An 18,252-nucleotide genomic window follows, 5' to 3' on the forward strand; every position below is an offset into this window, starting at 1 on the left:
CTTTTCTTCCCGATATGAAACATCAATCACTTGACATAAGTTCCTATGTCTTGTATGGCACATATAATACTGCATAATGACTTTGACATATTTTGATATGCCATTCATTTCATATTCTAGGCATAAGACAAAGAGTTGTCGATAAAATCAAAACATAAAATGTCATCCATAGATGCTGCTATATTAATAGTTTAGTGTTGTTGAATAGTTTGCCCAAAAGTCCTCAATATTTATTGATGTTAAAATATGTTACTAATTATATTACTTGTTAATATATATGTAAATCTTTGGGCTACATTTTATGTAATATATAACCCGCCCCTCTAAGTGTGGTTTGACCACTCGATTTGATTGACAACCAGTCAAACAGTTCGGGGATTCGAGTGGAGACACAAAGTGCTTTCGCCTTCTGCTGCCACTTGTTGTCTTGCTGGACAATACAATGGAGATTGTAGAATGAGGGACGGTATCTCCTTATTTAACGACGGCTGCCCTTGTTGGAAAGTGACACTTGTACTCTCCTGTGTGTTAATGGAAGTTTCTTATGCTGCGTTGTGCCTGCATAATAAATATCCACTAGGGGGCGTTACACGATTACAGTTTGTCTGTGGCATATGGTCGGTTTATTTTAAGAGTCGAATGTAACGTATACTATAGGAGTACCTCACAATACCACCACCATGCTGTCTGTAAATAATCAATTAATTTAATTGCATTACATAAACTACTATTCACAGGTTTATTGACATGCAGAGAATAAACTACAGGGTGTCATTCAATTAATTATTGTGTTTCTTATCATTGTACAAGCATAAAGGGAATAGTGCTTAATTTTATATGATTTGTAGATACCTTCTATCTCAAATTTATTTGTATAGACTTTTATTTTATTTTTTTATTTTTTTACAATCAATGTCGCAGATGGCTTAATATCTACCCACAGAACCACACCTAAGTCAACCTAAGACACTCAAAGACTAGGAAACCTTGGGAATAGCAATTCAGTGAGGGATCCCCTCCTCCATAGACGGTCGGGGCCACAGAGAGGTGCAGACCATAGGCGGAATACAATTATGCAGTAAGAGTAGAGATCAAAATAAAATAATCCAAATGAATGGTGGACACAGATATCCAGTTTAGAATCAGTAGAGCATCCCCAGCATTCCGCATTGGTGGGGACCCACTTAAAAATAATATGTGCAACCAATACCCCTAATCTGATCTTCACTGGAATTGTCTGGACAACTCTCATCGTTGCTGCCTACACAGGCGTAGATTTAGGGGTGGATGGTAAGGACATTTCCCTCCAAAACGTCAAAAACCCATCTATTTGTCCCCACCAGTAACGATGCCAAATCTGAACGCATTTCAGTGTACATCATGATCATACATATTTCTTGTCGGGCCAAAACGGAAGAGTTTTTACTGCACAGTACACGTAAGTGCTGTGGAACGTTTGTGTAAATCGAACGGTTTGAGTGTGGCCATTTTAGAAAGGATTCAGATAGTCTTTGGCAGATGTGTTTCTCACTGCCTGGGGCTCAGGCCTGTGACAGTCATCAGCAGCAGCCCATTGGAGCTATGGCTCTCGTCCTTGAGCCCTCAGTCTCCTCTGGCTGTCTCATTCTATAAAACAGGATAGAGGTGGGAAGGAGCACATCAGTAAAAACATCCATGGATATAAATCAGCAGGGGACATTTTAGGACATCTCTGCTATAACCATTTCCCAATAGACACACCAGTGGAATTATTTAGGAAACAGAGACAGTACGATAAGAAAGGATCATCTTATACTGGCAGGCAGATGGGGAATCTCTGACATTTTGCAAAAATGATGTGATACAGTCAATATTGTTCTAAAAAATGTGATTTTTGCGTCGTGGAAACAACAAGAAGAAGAAAAACCTAAACCTTATCTAACATGTTCTGGCTTTCCAATGCTTTTTCAGCGGTTGACCACAATAAGTGTTCATTCTGAAGTGACATCAGAGGGAGAGTCAGTCAAATCTGAAAGTCAAAGCAATATCAGAGCTTTCTCACTCTTCAGGTCATGCACTCCGGTAATTTTCTGAAAACCAATATTGAATGTGATACCTTGACATTGATGAGTAATAGAGTAAACACAGTGAAGTCTCCCTGTCCTCATCATGTGATCCCTGAGAGACCCTGTGGGATATACAGAGAAAGGCGTGACTGTCTAAATTATGAAACAGGAAGGACGTCCAGGCATTATGGACTTTAGAGTAGAGCTGAGAACTAAATAGAAGAGCTATAGAGGTTGAATACAATCTCTTGAAATGTCAGCTTTTCACCAATTTTACATATGAGGCTTAGGACTGTATTGAGAGAACTGGTTAATAAGAAAGGAAAATGTTTTGCCATGTAAGATTTTGTTGAGTTCATTGTCATTTCACACAACTACCTGCTTTAGGTGTGTGTCATTTAATTAAGGGTCTGCTGAAAAAGAATCAGCATTTGTATGTGAATACTAATTGCAATGTCATGATTCCCCTACCATGCTGTCAGAATTGTGGTCAACTAGTTATTACACAGCTTTTTAGCAATCTTGACCCATTCATTATTTCCCTCCTTCACTGGATGGTACCCGAGTTATGCTGTACTACTGTTACAGTTCAGGTCCTACAAAGCCTCTGCTATTGTAATCAGAGTGAATTATGATCTGAACCAGAGGTGTGATTGTCAGCTGACAGGAACAGGAACATGAACATGAACATGAACATGAACATACCTAATTGGGAAATCTTTGGGAATAAATTGTATTACTCTATCACACATACATGACCCTTTCTCTTTGGGTTCATATCAATACCAGAAATAATTATAAAGTGTAAACATTTAAGTTCAAAAGAATCAGTGTTAGTGCTAGCATTAGTGAAAATCTATATCCAACTGGCTTCGGTCAAATGTAATTGCTTATTGGAAACCGATCCATCCTGAATCTAATTATGCCCAAGCTGACTGGTAACATATCTACCAGGGACAGTATCCAAGATTGCGTGTCGTGATTTGCTTCACTGTTTTGAGGCAGTTAAGCTTTTAACCTTCATGTTGTCACTGAACAAACCTGAGAGTCCTCTTCAAGCTAAACACGGCCACCCCTCATATAATGTCTGTCATGCCTTGGTCTAGCTGGGAGTCAGGATGTGTGGTAACATATCTATCATACAGCTGTCTGCAAGCAACATAACTGAACCAGATGGTCAACATGTTTAGTTCCCTCATCCCACAACAACACAGCTGGTGCCATGGAGACCTCCATGAGAGAGCTGTGTTTGAATTGTCATCAAATCGGACATTTATGATGTAATGACGTATAAATGTGTTAGGTTAGAAATGTATTTATCCTGTCTAGTGTTTTGTGTAATGTCTATTCTGTCATTGTCGCCAGAATTCAGTAAGAAATAATGTTTCTTGAATCAAAGGTCTTTAAGGTTCTAAATTGACTGAATAGCTATATCATGCTACAGTAATGTTGTAAGCATATAAAATAACACAATGTGGTAAGGCGAAAGTTCTTTAGTCTACTTCCTGGTTTGTTTACACTGTTACTCAAGTGAAGTCTAGAGCAAGTCTACAGTAAATACAATTGGGAGAGGTTTAAGAAGTGACGCACACAGTATACCTGTTTGTACGAGGATAAATTAGTACCTGCTGTCTCAGTCAATGACCAGCATTATTGTTGAACCATGACGACAAGAACAGGGGGGTATGAGGGTCTCCACATGTGGGACCTGTTTCTTTTGTATGTAACCAAGATAAGCACAAGTCAAAGTATTTTTGTACTGTACCTCAGTACAGTTTTTGCCACAGTGTGCCAAATGATATTCAACAAGACCTTGAGATGCTGGCTTTTGTTGTTTCCCATTTATTGACTTTACAGTTAAAACTGAATGACCATGAAGTGTAAAAAAAAAAAAGGATCTGAATCGTAATCCGTTGTGCATGTTTGAATGAAATGGCTATCTTGATTCATCACATATTTTTTATTTAAATATTTGTTTATAACAAAGTAAAGCTGAGACTCAGGCTAATCAATATTTCTTTATATTTATTCATTCGTCAGAGCTGTCACATAGCAACAGAAAATGTAATACACATGGCTCCCTGAATAAAAAGCATTTTTTTACATGACAAGATGCATGCATATCTTACTCATTTTAGAATACAGTAAATACTGAGGAGTTTACAAACGTTTTAACGGTTTGTTGGGTTGTGATTTATACTGTGTATTGTTAAACATTTCCACTGAAAACTGAGCTCAGGGGAATTAAACAATGCAGGGTTGACAGCCCAGGTGAAGTCAAAATGACAGGTGTGGTCTCGCTACAACTCAATACGATCCAATTTATTAAAAAGGTTTAGGAGGCAAAGTTTTGACTGAATTCAAACTTAAACATTCATTTTTGCTGAAATCTTTAAAGAGAAGTGAATGCCATACTGTACAGAATTATACTGAGCAAGTTTACCACTATGACATTTCATGGATTTAAGTTTATGCAGAATTGTAAAATCACCCTCAACAAGTTCTAAGAATATTTGTTGATTGTGCTGTTGTGTTGTAACTAGGTGCTTCTGTATCGTGTGCATTTTGCAAATTTATAGTGCTTGTGCTACATGATGTAACTTCAGTTTTTCTAATTTACTATAACCCTTTGAAAACAAATGTTTGTCTACAAATTTGATCGTGCTGCAAAGGGGACAGTTGGAATGTGTACTGTTGCACAGTGTGATGTAAGTCTAGCAGAAGTATGTTTACTAAGCTAAGAGAATGGATATGGAAAGGGAAGCACTGGTAACTGCTTTACAGTATGACACTTATCATTTTTAATCATTTATAAACATTCATCCTTCATCTTGATACTTTGCTGGAGGGGTTATGCTGGCAAAAGATTAGAATAAAATAAATTTGTTTACACAATTATTCATTTAAGACCACTGAAGAGGCACAGATTCATATTACAAAAATGTTGCAGAAGAATATACCATTGTGTACGATTTATAATCCTAGGAGAACAGGCGTCACATATTTTTTATGCACCAAAAAGACCAAAAGACTGATTTAGTTTCAAGATAGTTTCATCCACAACATGTCAGTTTGCATGGCTTGTATGTAGGCCTAAGAAGCTGTGTGGAACATTAAAATTCATAACTGAATTAAGTAATTGTACTACAAATAATAATACAATCACATACAATGAAAAAAGTAAATTGATTTATGGCATCATACTGAATATTTTTATGATTTTATGTTGAGGAAGTAATCCTAAAAATGGAAAAGGGAAAATAATCATCATTATGTGTTGAAAATGACATGGACTAATCTTCAAAGTTGAAAAAGTGCTAGTGCTTCAGTAATGAGAGGTCACAGTTGGAAAGTAAGGTAACGTGGAAACTACAAGAAAAGGTCTCATATAGGTGAAAATAAGAGCATTGATGCACTCCAAGTACATTTATCTGTCTATTGTAGGAAAATATATATAATTTTTTGTACTAAACCATTCTATAAATAGGCTTTTTATGGACCAACGCTGTGTGTGTGCGCATGATTTGTGTCTGTGTGTGGGTGTGCAATTGTGCATGAGTGAAAGAGAGTGTCGACAAATGCCTCTTCATAACAGTGTTTCTTCATTGTTATCTGATTGTCTTTCATGTAGTCTGCAATTCATAAATCACATTTGTACTGTAATAAACTCTCCAAGGCAAGTTGCATGTGTGGAGAGAGGCGGAGATTTCACAGAAATTAGGAGTGGCCTGAGATGTTTGCCTTCAGAGAAGAAAGCACATTTAACTAATAGGTCAATAGTCCTGTCAACATTATTCATTTTACATACTTAGCTACCTTCACTTTTAATTTAAAATGGATCTTTTTGTCATCAATCAACCCAAATAATACAATGAGTCATGCTTAGTATTTAGCTTAACATTTCTTGATGAAGTCTATGACCCCAGGATCTCTCTATGAATATCCAGTTGTGGGCCAGAATCTCATCTGAATGACATTAGGACAGCATGGAATACTTGGTTGACTAAATGACTGCAGGTCATTAAGGTGTAGCAAACTGGTATTAAACTATCATGTCCTATGTTGGCTGGAAGTGTGAACCACTTCAGTGCTGGTTTCTCCTGCTCTGTCTTATTTTCCTATCACATCTAAGGGAAGATCCAGGAGAAACAACTGCTTTGGCATTGTTGTTTTCTTCCAGTTTCCATCTGTATTACAATGCTGCATATTACAAGTCAAACCAAAAGATCTGACCCAATTCAATGGGGAAACATCTTCTTAATACTATGTGCCACAACATTGTGGGACAAATATAATGTAAATGTTGAATTTTTAAAATTTCTGTCATGGTTTAATTTTGTGCAGACAACATTCCAGGAACATTAATATATTGGAGATGTTTTGCATAGTTTTGTAGCGTCTCCTAGTTTCAGAATAGGAAAATTGTGTAATGTATTTTTAAGCAAGCAAGCACTAATTGATTTAAAGGTCTGCAAACACATTGTTTGTAATAGGAAAAACGAATGCCCCCCCATATGTGCTGGTTGGGTGAGGATGAGAGCATTAAAGCAATTGGCTTGGTAATGTTTGCAACCATCCAAGGGAAACATTTTTTTGTTGTTTAGAGAACTTTGTCCCACCATTAATGAGCGAAGCTAGTTCAGGCATGGGACCCTCATTACTACCTCGTCATCCACTCATTATTACACCTGTGTTAGCCAGCACAAGCCCATTGGACCACGTCTGATAAGGCGGCATTAAAAAGCAGCGCGGATACACACACACTCAACCCCGGTTGCTGTATGATCAGTGCTGCTGCTGACCTCCACCATCCCCTTCTCCCCCATGCTGTCAGTATGTTCTATCGTTCAGGGGGGTTATATCTCTATTGCTTCCTGCCTCATATTTCATGTATGCATGCGTTGCATCGAGGAGGCAGGGAGTGCTTCCCTTAGATCATCCACTCGCCAAAGTCAAACCTATTTCCGTGTCATGGTTATCAATAAATGCTCAATCTAATACATTAGTTTCTTGACTGAACTAGCCATAGCTGACACAAAATTGGGAAAGGTGTGTACATGATAGCACTCTAATGATCATGTAGTTATAAATACTTTCTTTTGGTACAAAAGTACTCTTGATCAATTGGGTTAACACTGAAGGAAGCACCATCATTAAGTGTCAAAATCATGCTTTTTTTACATACTGAAATGATAAGAATCCTTTTGGGCTTCTTATGAAATCTTAAGATGTTTTGCTCAGAGTATGCCCAAAAAAACACTTAATGAGAAAAAGCCATTGTTTACATTGACAGAGTACTGAATAGGTAGGATCTGGCCTTATGTGCTTTGGCCCACAGTTAAAGAAGATCTATAATACATATTCATAAATATAAATGGCTGAGAAACGCCTTTATACTACATTCTGGCACATGGTTATAAAGGCAAGAGATGTTTTAAGAACAAATGGGATGCAACTTTGGACAAGACGCATCCTTACCCAAGCAATATAACATTTACCCAAAGCATAAATGATCACATGTGTGACATTGTAGGTGTGAAATAGGCAGTGTTCACACATAGTCCACTATTCACACACAAATACATCGCACAATCCCACATGAGATCCACACACACACAATGGAAGCACAATATCAGTGATAGGCAACATATAATGCCCAATTTTAATATGAACGAACTGGTGACAACTGGTGTTTAGTTTTTTTCACTAGTCAGAAAGAAGTGATGGTCATGGAATTGTTCATTTAGTGTGTTGAAGCTTATATTGACCTCCAGTATTGGGCAATGACTTATTATAACAACACAAAATAATTAAAAAGAAATAAATTACCTTCAACATTCTGCTTTTGAAAGTTGTGCAAAACCTCAAAAATGAGTTACAGGGTATTCTGCTAGGTATAGAGGACAGGGCAATGTGCTGGAATAAAAAAAGAAAATAAATCCACGTCAATTTTTCAAATGAACACTTCCATGTCAATAAAGTAAGTGCATTAATGTTGTGGAGCTTTACAACCTTGATCAGTATACCCTATTGAAAGGATTACTTAGTGACATTGTCATAAATTTCATCACCATTGGAATTTGCTTTCCGAAGGGGGAAAAGGGAACTATAGGGAAAAATTTAGAAAGTAGTTATTCCCTAAAAGTAATGTCAAGGAGAGGTTCAAAGAAGTAAATGATAATACAATATCAAGTAGCTTTTTTTTTGCCTCAACTATTCTGACAAAGCCAATACTAAAATCTGTTTTTGCTGTTTTGGATTACAATCCAGATGATCTTCAGCTTGCTGTGCCATAACCTTTCATTCCCACAACTGGCAGACCTGGAAAATAAGTGCAGCCAGTCTGAAGTTTTGATCCTGAAGCATTATCTTGTTCTAGGAGAATTGTGGTCAGTCGCTGTCAGAAGCAGGACTCCTGTGACTCAGTGTCGTTTTGTAGAGAAGGTTTCTCTGGTTCAGTATTGTTCCCGTTGTGCAGGGCGGAATACCTGAGAAGTAAGAAGACTATTACAACATTACACAGTAAAGGAAAATACAGTTCAATGTGACCCAATACATTTCAGATTAGTCCACTTTGTGAATTCATAAGGTGAATAAAGCACGTAATTCGAATCTAATTTAGAAAATTGCACTATTGTGTGTTTAATCATAGCATTGTATCAGGTTTCATGAGAGGTTTTGTGTGAACACAGAACATTTTTTTTCTTAAGACACTGGATTTATATTATATCAGTTATGTCAGACGTTGAATATGACGCGACTTAAGCAGGTGTTCTTTTGTCATATGATCAGACAAGCAGAGCATTTTTACAGGGTTTCACCATATCAGAAGAGATAACTGTTGTATACAATGCCTTTAAAAAGTATTTTTCTGACCATATCTGTCATACTTCTGAATTCCAAATACTACAATAAAATATTGTTCTTTGACATTGTATTTTAAAACTGAAATTCAAAATCCATTGTTGTAAGTTGACATCAAATGTATTTGTATAGCCCTTTTTACACGCAAGCATGTCACAGAGGGATTCACATACGCCCATAGAACTGCCCCTCAACCAACCTAAACCCTCCAGGAAGACAAGGAAAAACTCCCAACGGGAGAAAAAATTGAAGAAACCTTGGGAGGAGCAATTCACATGAAAAAATGTTTTCAAATTAACCACAAATATTGGCAGGGACAATTAGATGTCCTTTTGACAATGTACACCCTGTGTCCGCCCATCAAGTGCATGTGTGTGTGTGTGTGTGTGTGTGTGTGTGTTAGTTATGTAGATGTGTCTGGAATTTAACGCAAGAGTTATTTAACTCAATAATTAGCCTAAAACCATAACGAACAAGCACACCAAAAGCAATTCCTGCTGAGAAATTGTCCATGCACATTTACCTTGTCAAAAACCATCTGAACACCCTCTGATGTTCCAGGACTTTAAAAAGGAAATTTGCTAGAGCTTCTAAATGGAGCAGAACCCAAAATTGCTGCCACATTGCAATGCTTAACTCAGCAATACACAGCAAATGGCAGAATGCCAGCATTCTGGTAGTGGCCACTAGAAGTAACATTGTAGTAAAATTGGTGAGTGTAGTTTCCTGTACAATTTCTTGAAATTTAAAACCACCAACTGGCAGCACATTGGAGTACATTTGACCTAATAAAGCTTTTTTTTTTGTCTCACTAGTTATTTTTCACGACAGGCAGGGCTACAAGAAAGTGCTGTAATGCTGTATAAAAATAGGAGTTCTTTAAATGTCAAGTACAAATCAAATTGCAAATGGAACTAATCCGTGACATCAGTAAGGCATTAGAGGTCTGTGACAGCAAACAGAAAAGTTCAAAGCAGTTTTAAAGCTATAAAGTGCCAGCCAAAAACTAAAACACTGTAATATTGTAAAATATGTAAAAAATAAAATAAAAGTACATGTTCTATTCACTATCAGATCAAATCAGTGACTCTACATATGGACTGTGGTTTAAAAATTAAAACTTTGACAGAGCTGGATCAACTGTCGTTGTAATATTTGACTATCCTTTTTAAATGCATTTTGTATAGACTCGTTTTAGAAATGTAAAGCTAGAAATCCACAGAAATCCTGTGCCCGTACTGCTAAATTATATTGAGAGATGATAAGGATTGTGAGTAAAAGATGAGATCTATCTGAACTTAAATAAAATCATCCCTTCCTTCCTTGGGGCTGAAACGGCTCTTGGATTAGATTGGTGCGCATTTAATCTTAGCAGCTCTACGTGGAGATCAGTGAGGGATATTGTAACATAATACATCCCTCCTACATGTTGTGATAGAGCTGTCGGCATGCAAAATGACTACATAGCTGATCAAATGGTGCGTGAACGGCATTGTCATTTAGGTCAGTCAGAAAAAAGTGTAAGATTAAAAAATGAGAGTAAGGGTATATAGCCCATAGCTTTGGCTATAGCTATTTCCACAGACAGCCCTCGTGAAACTGGGATGAGAAGAATTGGAAGACTGATGATCAAATCTGTCTGGAACAACACAGTTGACTCTAGCTTTCAACGTAGTTGACTCTAGCTTTCAGATGTACTGCTCATTATACCACACTGGTTGAACATACTGTGTTGATTTATGTACGTAGTGTATGTACGTATTTATGTATGTAGTGACTAAAAAATGACTAAATGTAAAAAGACTAAATGTAAATGTAGTATAAAGTAGTACACATCCTATATATAGCAAGAGGCCGTCTGCTGTACCAAGATAGGCCGTCAACTTGTTCATGGACAAACATTCTCTGTGTGGCTAAATCTTTGAAAGCTTCTGAAGCGACGAGTTATTGGACCCTTGGATGTTTTTGGATGCAGATGACACAATGTTAGTTTGCTGTCTTGTTGAGATGACGTTGGCAGCTGAGCACATATGGCAGTACCATTCAAAGAGCTATGACAACCATGATGCTTACAGCTCTGGAAATGGCGCTGCAATCTGCACCACACAAGATCTTGAACTGGGGTTGAATCTTCTCCAGGCAGTTTTTACACGATGAAAGTCGAAAGCCCAAGTAAGTGTCAAAAAGTAGAACTTTGAAAAGAAGTTTCACCCAATGCTGCTATTCTCAGCCATTCAGTCTAAAAAGATACAATCCCTCAGAACAGCACCTCTTTAAATGCAAACACACCTTCATGTGAGCAAGCACACATGCACACAGGTAGAAAAACCAACTCACACATCCATGCAGACATGCGTGCATAGACAGTAGATGTCCTTCACAGAAATGCTTCCTATGGGAAGGGCGGAGAGTGAGGGTAAAGCAGGTTAAGGAGACTCACTTGAGAAGTCCTTCAACAGCACTAGACGGGAACAGGCCTAGTGTTGCAGAACCAGAGAAGTAGTTTGGAGAAAGACGAGCATCCACTGATGACCAGAAGGGAACAGGGGGCAGCAGAGGTCCAGACAGCAGGGAGACGAGAGAGAACAGAGAGAGGGGGGGGAAAAGGGAAAAAAGGTATCTAATTCAACACTGTCTAACAGAGCAGGGATAGTGTGCAAGCAGGGACACTGAAGGCAGCTTGAGAGGCCGGGGTTATAATTAAGCAAAGCCTTGTGAGGCCTTCAGTATGACTTGTTTTTCATGACTGATGCCACATTCTACATACCAATTAATGTGTTACACAGAAGCAACCCACGTAGAATAATGACTCAGTGCAAATGTATGAGAAAATCTGATAATGAAGATGTTCTCTGTTGTTAATAAGACCTTTAGAAATGCAGGTTTGAGTGTTTGTGTGCACGTGTGATAACATTTGTTCTCTAGTGTGTTATCTTAAAGTCCGATATTGACTCTTTATGGCTGGTACTGTTTATGGATGTACTTTGAGGACTATGCACTCATGACTGCTACTGTACATGAACTCTTACAGCCCAGATATTTGAATGGAAGCTAAAATGTCTCTAATCAACAAAGGTATAAGAAGCTACACTACAGTGTGCTGAACTTGATTTGATGCTTGGTGTCTAACTTGTATTGCTGGATGACAAAGTACAGTAAAAATAACAAATTTTCTAAAATACTGATCAGTAAAGCTGCAAGTAAATGCACTAAAAACATGTAATAATGTTGATGCATCCGGATACAGCCATTTTTACAGCAGTTGGTTCAAGTTTCAAGTTTAGTAATGATTGTTTAGTTGGCGTACAACATTAATTTAGAGTCCCTATGCTGTTGCTGTGCAGTTGCCACATTCATACCAGCATCTGGACATTTTTCCTGATCTGAGCTTTCCTGTTTTGTAGTTACTTTGTAGACGTTGTTTATTTTCTGCAAACAATACACTCCAGACACATACACACAAACAAACATTGTATTGGATTTTTTCAAGGCTATTATAGCAGAACCAAACATCTCAGCCAGACAAAATGAGAACAGGAAGTACTGTATACAGACTGCAGAAGCTATTTTTTGAACACAATAAGTTGTTGAGCAATATGTCCGGTCGATGTCAAAGCGAAGGAGAGAGAAATTGGAAAAGAGAAGGGTAGACATTACAGTGTATGATACAGTTCACGCTATTTTCTTTGTATTGTTTATGAATAATGAGTGGTATGGTATTGTCATAAGAAATACCACACAGATAGAATTCCAGTGTGACCTCCTAGTCAATGCCCCCCTGAACTCTCGAGACAGACTGCTTCTAAGCTTTGCACCATCCACCAGATGTGTGTGTGTGCAGTTAGTAATGTTGAATTTCATGGCGGGAGCTGTCATGGCAGACACAGACTGCAGACTAATGGGAGCTTAGTCAAGCCAGGGAGGCATGGGAGATGCATACTGGAACAGAGTTGGCTTTGTTGGCTGACAGACTATTATTAGCCAATATATCATCCGTATTAGCTTTAGGGGGAACTTCTGTTGGGACGGTGACATTCGGTGACTTACAGTAACATTCACACTGACTCTCGACTCCAGTAAGACTAGTGCCTGTAGCACCATTTACATGTAGTCATTTAGCAGACGCTCTTATCCAGAGCGACTCACAGTAAGTACAGGGACATTCCCCCCGAGGCAAGTAGGGTGAAGTGCCTTGCCCAAGGACACAACGCCATTTGGCATGGCGGGGGACTAGCCCGACTCCCTCACCGCTCAGCCATCTGACTCCCACCAGAACCACAGCGGGATTACTGCTCTTGCCCTCCTCACAAAACAAGACACTTAAGGCCAGGACACACCAACCACATGACAGCAGAGTCAGACAGGTTAGGGTTAGTCTACGGTTAGGGTTGGCCAGTGTTGGTACCACAATGATTTAACATTTCAAACAAATTAAGTGTTGGTTCTATGAGCTGATGATGAGTTTATGAGCTGAACTATAAGATCCTGAAAACAGCATTCGTTAGAAAGCTAGCAAGCTTTTTGTTGTTGTTTTAATGCACAGAGGAGCGGGGACGTCAACGGCAGAGATGACAAGTATATTAGCAAAGTGCTGTGAACATGTCTGAGCCAGTGGGAATCCCAGAAAAAAAGTATGCATATTGTCTATACCATATTGTAATGTAATATATATTTTAGACATAGGTTTTGATACATAGTGTATGTACCCATTCATGTAAGCACATCCCTGCACTATCCTGAGCCTACTGAAGCAACATTTTGTTCTTATCTTACTGTAAAGTGAAATTGAATGACAATAAAGGTGACTGAACTGAACTGAACTATACCTCTTATGTACCGATACATCTCCTGTTTGACACGTCTTGATCGTGAAATGGCTCACAGCCTAACCTCTACCCTACCTCCAACTCCTTTTGCCACCCCCTTTCTGCCTTATGACAGAGCACCAAAGGGCCTCCAGCAGCAGCTGTTTGCACATCCCAGCATCTTTGTGTTTATGGTCTGGACGAACATGCTGACAGCTCTGCCATTTGGTAACAGATCCAGGATTTATGTTACTGCATATGTTCCAAGGGCCACAGAACTCTGATAATTGTGTATGTGTATGTGTGTGTATGTGTGTGAGGGGGTCATTCATTAATTTTATTTTAATACAAGTTTAGATTACGTATGTTTTTTTTGACGAAAGTCTACAGAGAAAGAGAGGAATTTGCATAACAGAAAAGTTAACATACAAAACTTGGATTTGGTACTGTACCACACATATAACTTGTCAAACCCATGATCCTCCACTCTCATTTGATGCAACATCAACATCATCGAGCCATTTATACTATCCTGAAAGCTGTGCTGTTTTGTGTACTATTTGGTTGAGGCAAATGACAACCTCTGGCAGCAATGGGAGGGCAAGTTCATAAGTCAGCCAAAGCTGTGAGCCACTGCTTCACACTCACTCTTTCTTGTTAAGACACACATTTGTCAGCGACGAATGCGTTCATGTTCTTATTAAAGTAATATTTTGAAATATTTTCCTGGAATGTGTGTAATTTATAATAGTACAAACTAAACAATAAATTATGAGGGCATAAGAATCCAGAATTCTCAATTAAGACCACCCCAGGTAGCTTTGTCTAAGTGCTGTAAGGTGACTTGTTTTTATTTTAACTTTTTCTCCAGCAGTAGTTACTTCACCTTGACGTCATCCAGGGGGAATCACGCTAAATGTCACTAACAGGCCATGCATAAAGAACAGTTATTTTAAAAAAAACTGCTACCATGCCATAATAAATGATTGAAAAAATAAATCCATCAATTATGAATTACATTTCTTATTTTGATGAGTTTGAGATAGTTGATGCATGACTTGCAATTTTATTAAGGTCATGGAAACAAACTAAAAAACATAATTGTGATATCTGCTAACTTTCTGGTATGTCTTTCGTTTCTTCTAAAACTTAAAATACACAGGCATCAAACTATAAAAACAAGCTGTCTTGTTTCCAGTACAAGTACATTACAATATGTCTGAATTTCTGGTACTCTAAATCCAAATGAACATATTCTATAATATAATATCGAACTTGGTGCCAAACATTGTGAGACAATGTGTGTTTCTGGCCATTATATATCTACAGTAATGACCCATAGGGTTCTTACATATACCACCAGAGCTGTGCAACACATACACTGCACATATCAGAACTTATACATATTATATTATTCTCTATGGCAGAAAGCCTCAGTTCAGAGAGATGTGAGAGTGTGAGAGATTGTCATCTCCAGAACACACAACTTTGAGTGTAAGAGATGAACCGGCCAGCAGAAGTGCTGCTGCTGTCTTTGAGCCAAAGCAGAGGAAGTCATTAAAGAGAGGGAAAGCTTCCTGTAATGCTTATCTTCAGTACTCACACTTTACACCAAAGCCATGAAATTAGCAAGCCATGCCTCTAAAATCCTCTTGAAGAACCAATGAATAATACATAGATTGGGAAAATGCTTGAGGTAATTTGTGTTGGAGTAAGACTATTTGATTTTGTGATTGTTTGCAAGCACCTGTATGCATGTATGTGCATGACTTAAGTGCAGTCAACAATGTGATCTGACCTCATTTAACTGCCGGCCCTTCTCTTGCTCTCATGGGAAAACAAACAATGGAGTAAAAGGTAGAGGTGTTGGCTGTGTTCAGTCATAAGTCTTGCCTGTCAGTAGGATCCAAGACAAAGGTGGGAAGTGTAACAGTGAGTAATATTGCATACTGCATAGTTCTATCAACCCAACATGGGTCATAAAAAAAACGGTGGTAATACTTTTGATCCAGGTGCTTCTAATAAGCATCAGTTAACAGGTAATAAGGCCTTAGTTAGTATGTCTTATAAAAAAAGTAATGTTAATACAAATTTCTTAAGAGCCTTATTACCTATTAAGTCACACGTTTTATCTTACGATAACACTAACCCTAACAAATATTATTAACACATGGGGCCCTATTTTAACGATCTGAAACGCAAGTATCAGATGCGAAACGCAAGTAACTATGTGGGCGGAACTCTGGTGCTGTTGCTATGATACCGGCAGGATAAATTCCTCCTGCGCCCGACGCAAATCTAAAATGGGTTGGTCTGAAGTAGCTACATTAATCATAGGTGTGGTTTGGGCGTTACGTGCAATAAACCAATCAGAGCGCAAGTTCATTCAACTTAATTTACCGACATGCGTCTGTGGAAGGAAAAGTCCGCTGTGCGTTGGGTGCAAAATAGGAATGATACATGCGTCGGTCTACAAAGTCAATTGCGCTGGGTGCAAGATAGGGCCCATGTAGTCTTATGAATGACTGCCTTTGAAAGAAGTACACCTACTTGAGTACATGCGTGGATCCGTTGATCTGCGTAGCAGTGCAGGGGGTTCCCGGGCCTAAGATGGAGGGTCTCCTGTATCGCTTCCTGCCACAGCAGAGAATGATGAGGAAGGCACGTCTGAAGGACTTGTTGAGGAAGGCGTAGAGGATGGGATTGAGCATGGAGTTGATGTATCCCAGCCACAGACATGCTGCCCACAGTTTGTCTGGTACGCTGTAGTCTATGAACGGATCCACCACGTTGATGATGAAAAACGGTGCCCAGCACAAGCAGAAACAGCCCATAATAATACAAAGAGTCTTGGCTGCCTTGGTTTCCGTCCGCATGCGATGGTTGCGCTGGTTGTCCGCGCTGTCCGAGGCATTGGCACCTCCCGCCCTCTGGAGCATGCTGATCTGGCGTGCATGAGCACGAGCAGTAACGTATATACGCTGGTAGGCCAGGACCATGAGGCCCAGCGGGATGTAAAAGGCTACCACAGAGCAGGTGAGGGCATACGGTTTGTTGACCATGAAGACGCACAGCGTTGAGTTACTGCCCTCGCTGCTTTGTTGCCTCGCCTCTATCTGCAGATGGGGGAGGTAGAAAATGTGTCAGACGCAGCGAAAATACAGACAAGCACACGTGTACACACACAGGTGGCAAACGTGTAGTTCCAGTACTTTCCAGTACTCGAATTCAGTTCCGTTGCTTGTCGTGACTACAATCCGTTTTAATCCTGGAAAATGTAAGAGTATCGATGAGCTGTACAGCAAAAGGATTCAGACTAAATGATCATTAATCATTAGCTACCACTGGCATTCCCCCCAGCTTCTTTGGCCACAATCCACAGACGCTGAAGGTGGAAAATGAATCAATCGATAAATACATAATCCCTTTATTCTTCTTTAATAAAGCAAAACCCATCAGTGTTAGCCAGAGGCAGAACGCAGCATCAGTCATGCCTCATTCTGGCTCTTCTCCACATAAACCAACTTAGCAGACATGTTGTTTACTCCTTGTCCAAAATAGTATCTAATAGGCCATTAAAATAACTAGACTTTTCTCTTTGCACAAACTTTAGCATAGTTGTGTTGGCATACTAGGGAACTCTTTACAGTAATCATCAGTAAGGTTTAGGGTTATATTTTTGGTCTCAACAATCCACATCATTTACTTTTGTTTTGTAACATTGTTTTTGCCAGACAAGTATTAGTTCAAGCATGTAAGTATTTATTAGAGTGAGCATGCAGCCCATGAGCCCATGCGAGCATCCATCTTTTGCAGCACGGTTCGGCTTTTAGAAAACACGAGAGATTGTGACTACCCGAGGATGCAGTTTTAGATTATTAAATAATGGCACTGAGCTGCATAATGTGCAATGTTAATTTGACAGATGGAGCACCGTCAAACAGAACCAAAGCTGGAGGCTGGAGGCAATGTAGGCAATGACGAAGACGCACACCTGGATAATAAACACATTTCTTCTATTATCACAATTTTTCTAGACCAGCAGGAGTGTTTGTGTGACTGATGCTGTGTGAAATGACAGTGACGCAGCAAGCCGACTGCTGGGATGAATTGTTACTCTGTAGACAGACAAACATTTGGACTTTGACACTGTATTCACTCTGTTCTGACAAAACCACTGTTACTACAGATGTGACTCACTTGTGATAAAAAGAATAGCAGGAAGAAAGGCCCAAAAAAACATCTGCTTGCGTCAGTGACTGTTGGAATTCAACTGTTTCCAAGATGACATGCAAAAATGCAGAAGTTGCTAAAGAAGTGCTACAGAAAGTGAATAAAACACCAAAAGACACTTCTCAATGTTTGTAAACATCAAAGTATTGTAAATCGTACTGCTGTCTTCACGTTAATCTTGTGTATCAATGTATATAAGAACACAAGTTCTGTGGTTAAATGTTCATAATGCTGTCAAGAGCAGTGTTTAAAGCTTGTGTAGTCGAACCTTAAACCTATTCATCTAAATGAGATACTACTGAGAT

The 18,252-nt window shown here is 38.9% G+C and overlaps 1 protein-coding gene across 2 annotated transcripts in view; it reads right to left on the reverse strand.

The window, feature by feature from the left end:
• Nucleotides 1-4,043: 4,043 nt before the first annotated feature.
• Nucleotides 4,044-18,252, reverse strand: part of htr4 (5-hydroxytryptamine receptor 4) — a 38,307-nt gene continuing 24,098 nt past the window's right edge. The window contains exons 6-7 of one of the 2 annotated variants that reach the window (XM_084708656.1): nucleotides 16,265-16,830; nucleotides 4,044-8,533 (exon numbers count right to left, since the gene is read on the reverse strand). In XM_084708656.1, the coding sequence (XP_084564782.1) occupies nucleotides 8,446-8,533; nucleotides 16,265-16,830 (654 nt within the window). In that variant the 3' untranslated portion in view covers nucleotides 4,044-8,445. Of the gene's footprint in view, nucleotides 8,534-15,296; nucleotides 15,608-16,264; nucleotides 16,831-18,252 lie in introns of those variants that run through there. The other variant, XM_084708664.1, reaches the window with a different exon arrangement.

The sequence above is a fragment of the Hypomesus nipponensis genome, chromosome 1 (assembly GCF_054491055.1).
Source record: "Hypomesus nipponensis isolate SF chromosome 1, ASM5449105v1, whole genome shotgun sequence".
Taxonomy (NCBI): domain Eukaryota; kingdom Metazoa; phylum Chordata; class Actinopteri; order Osmeriformes; family Osmeridae; genus Hypomesus; species Hypomesus nipponensis.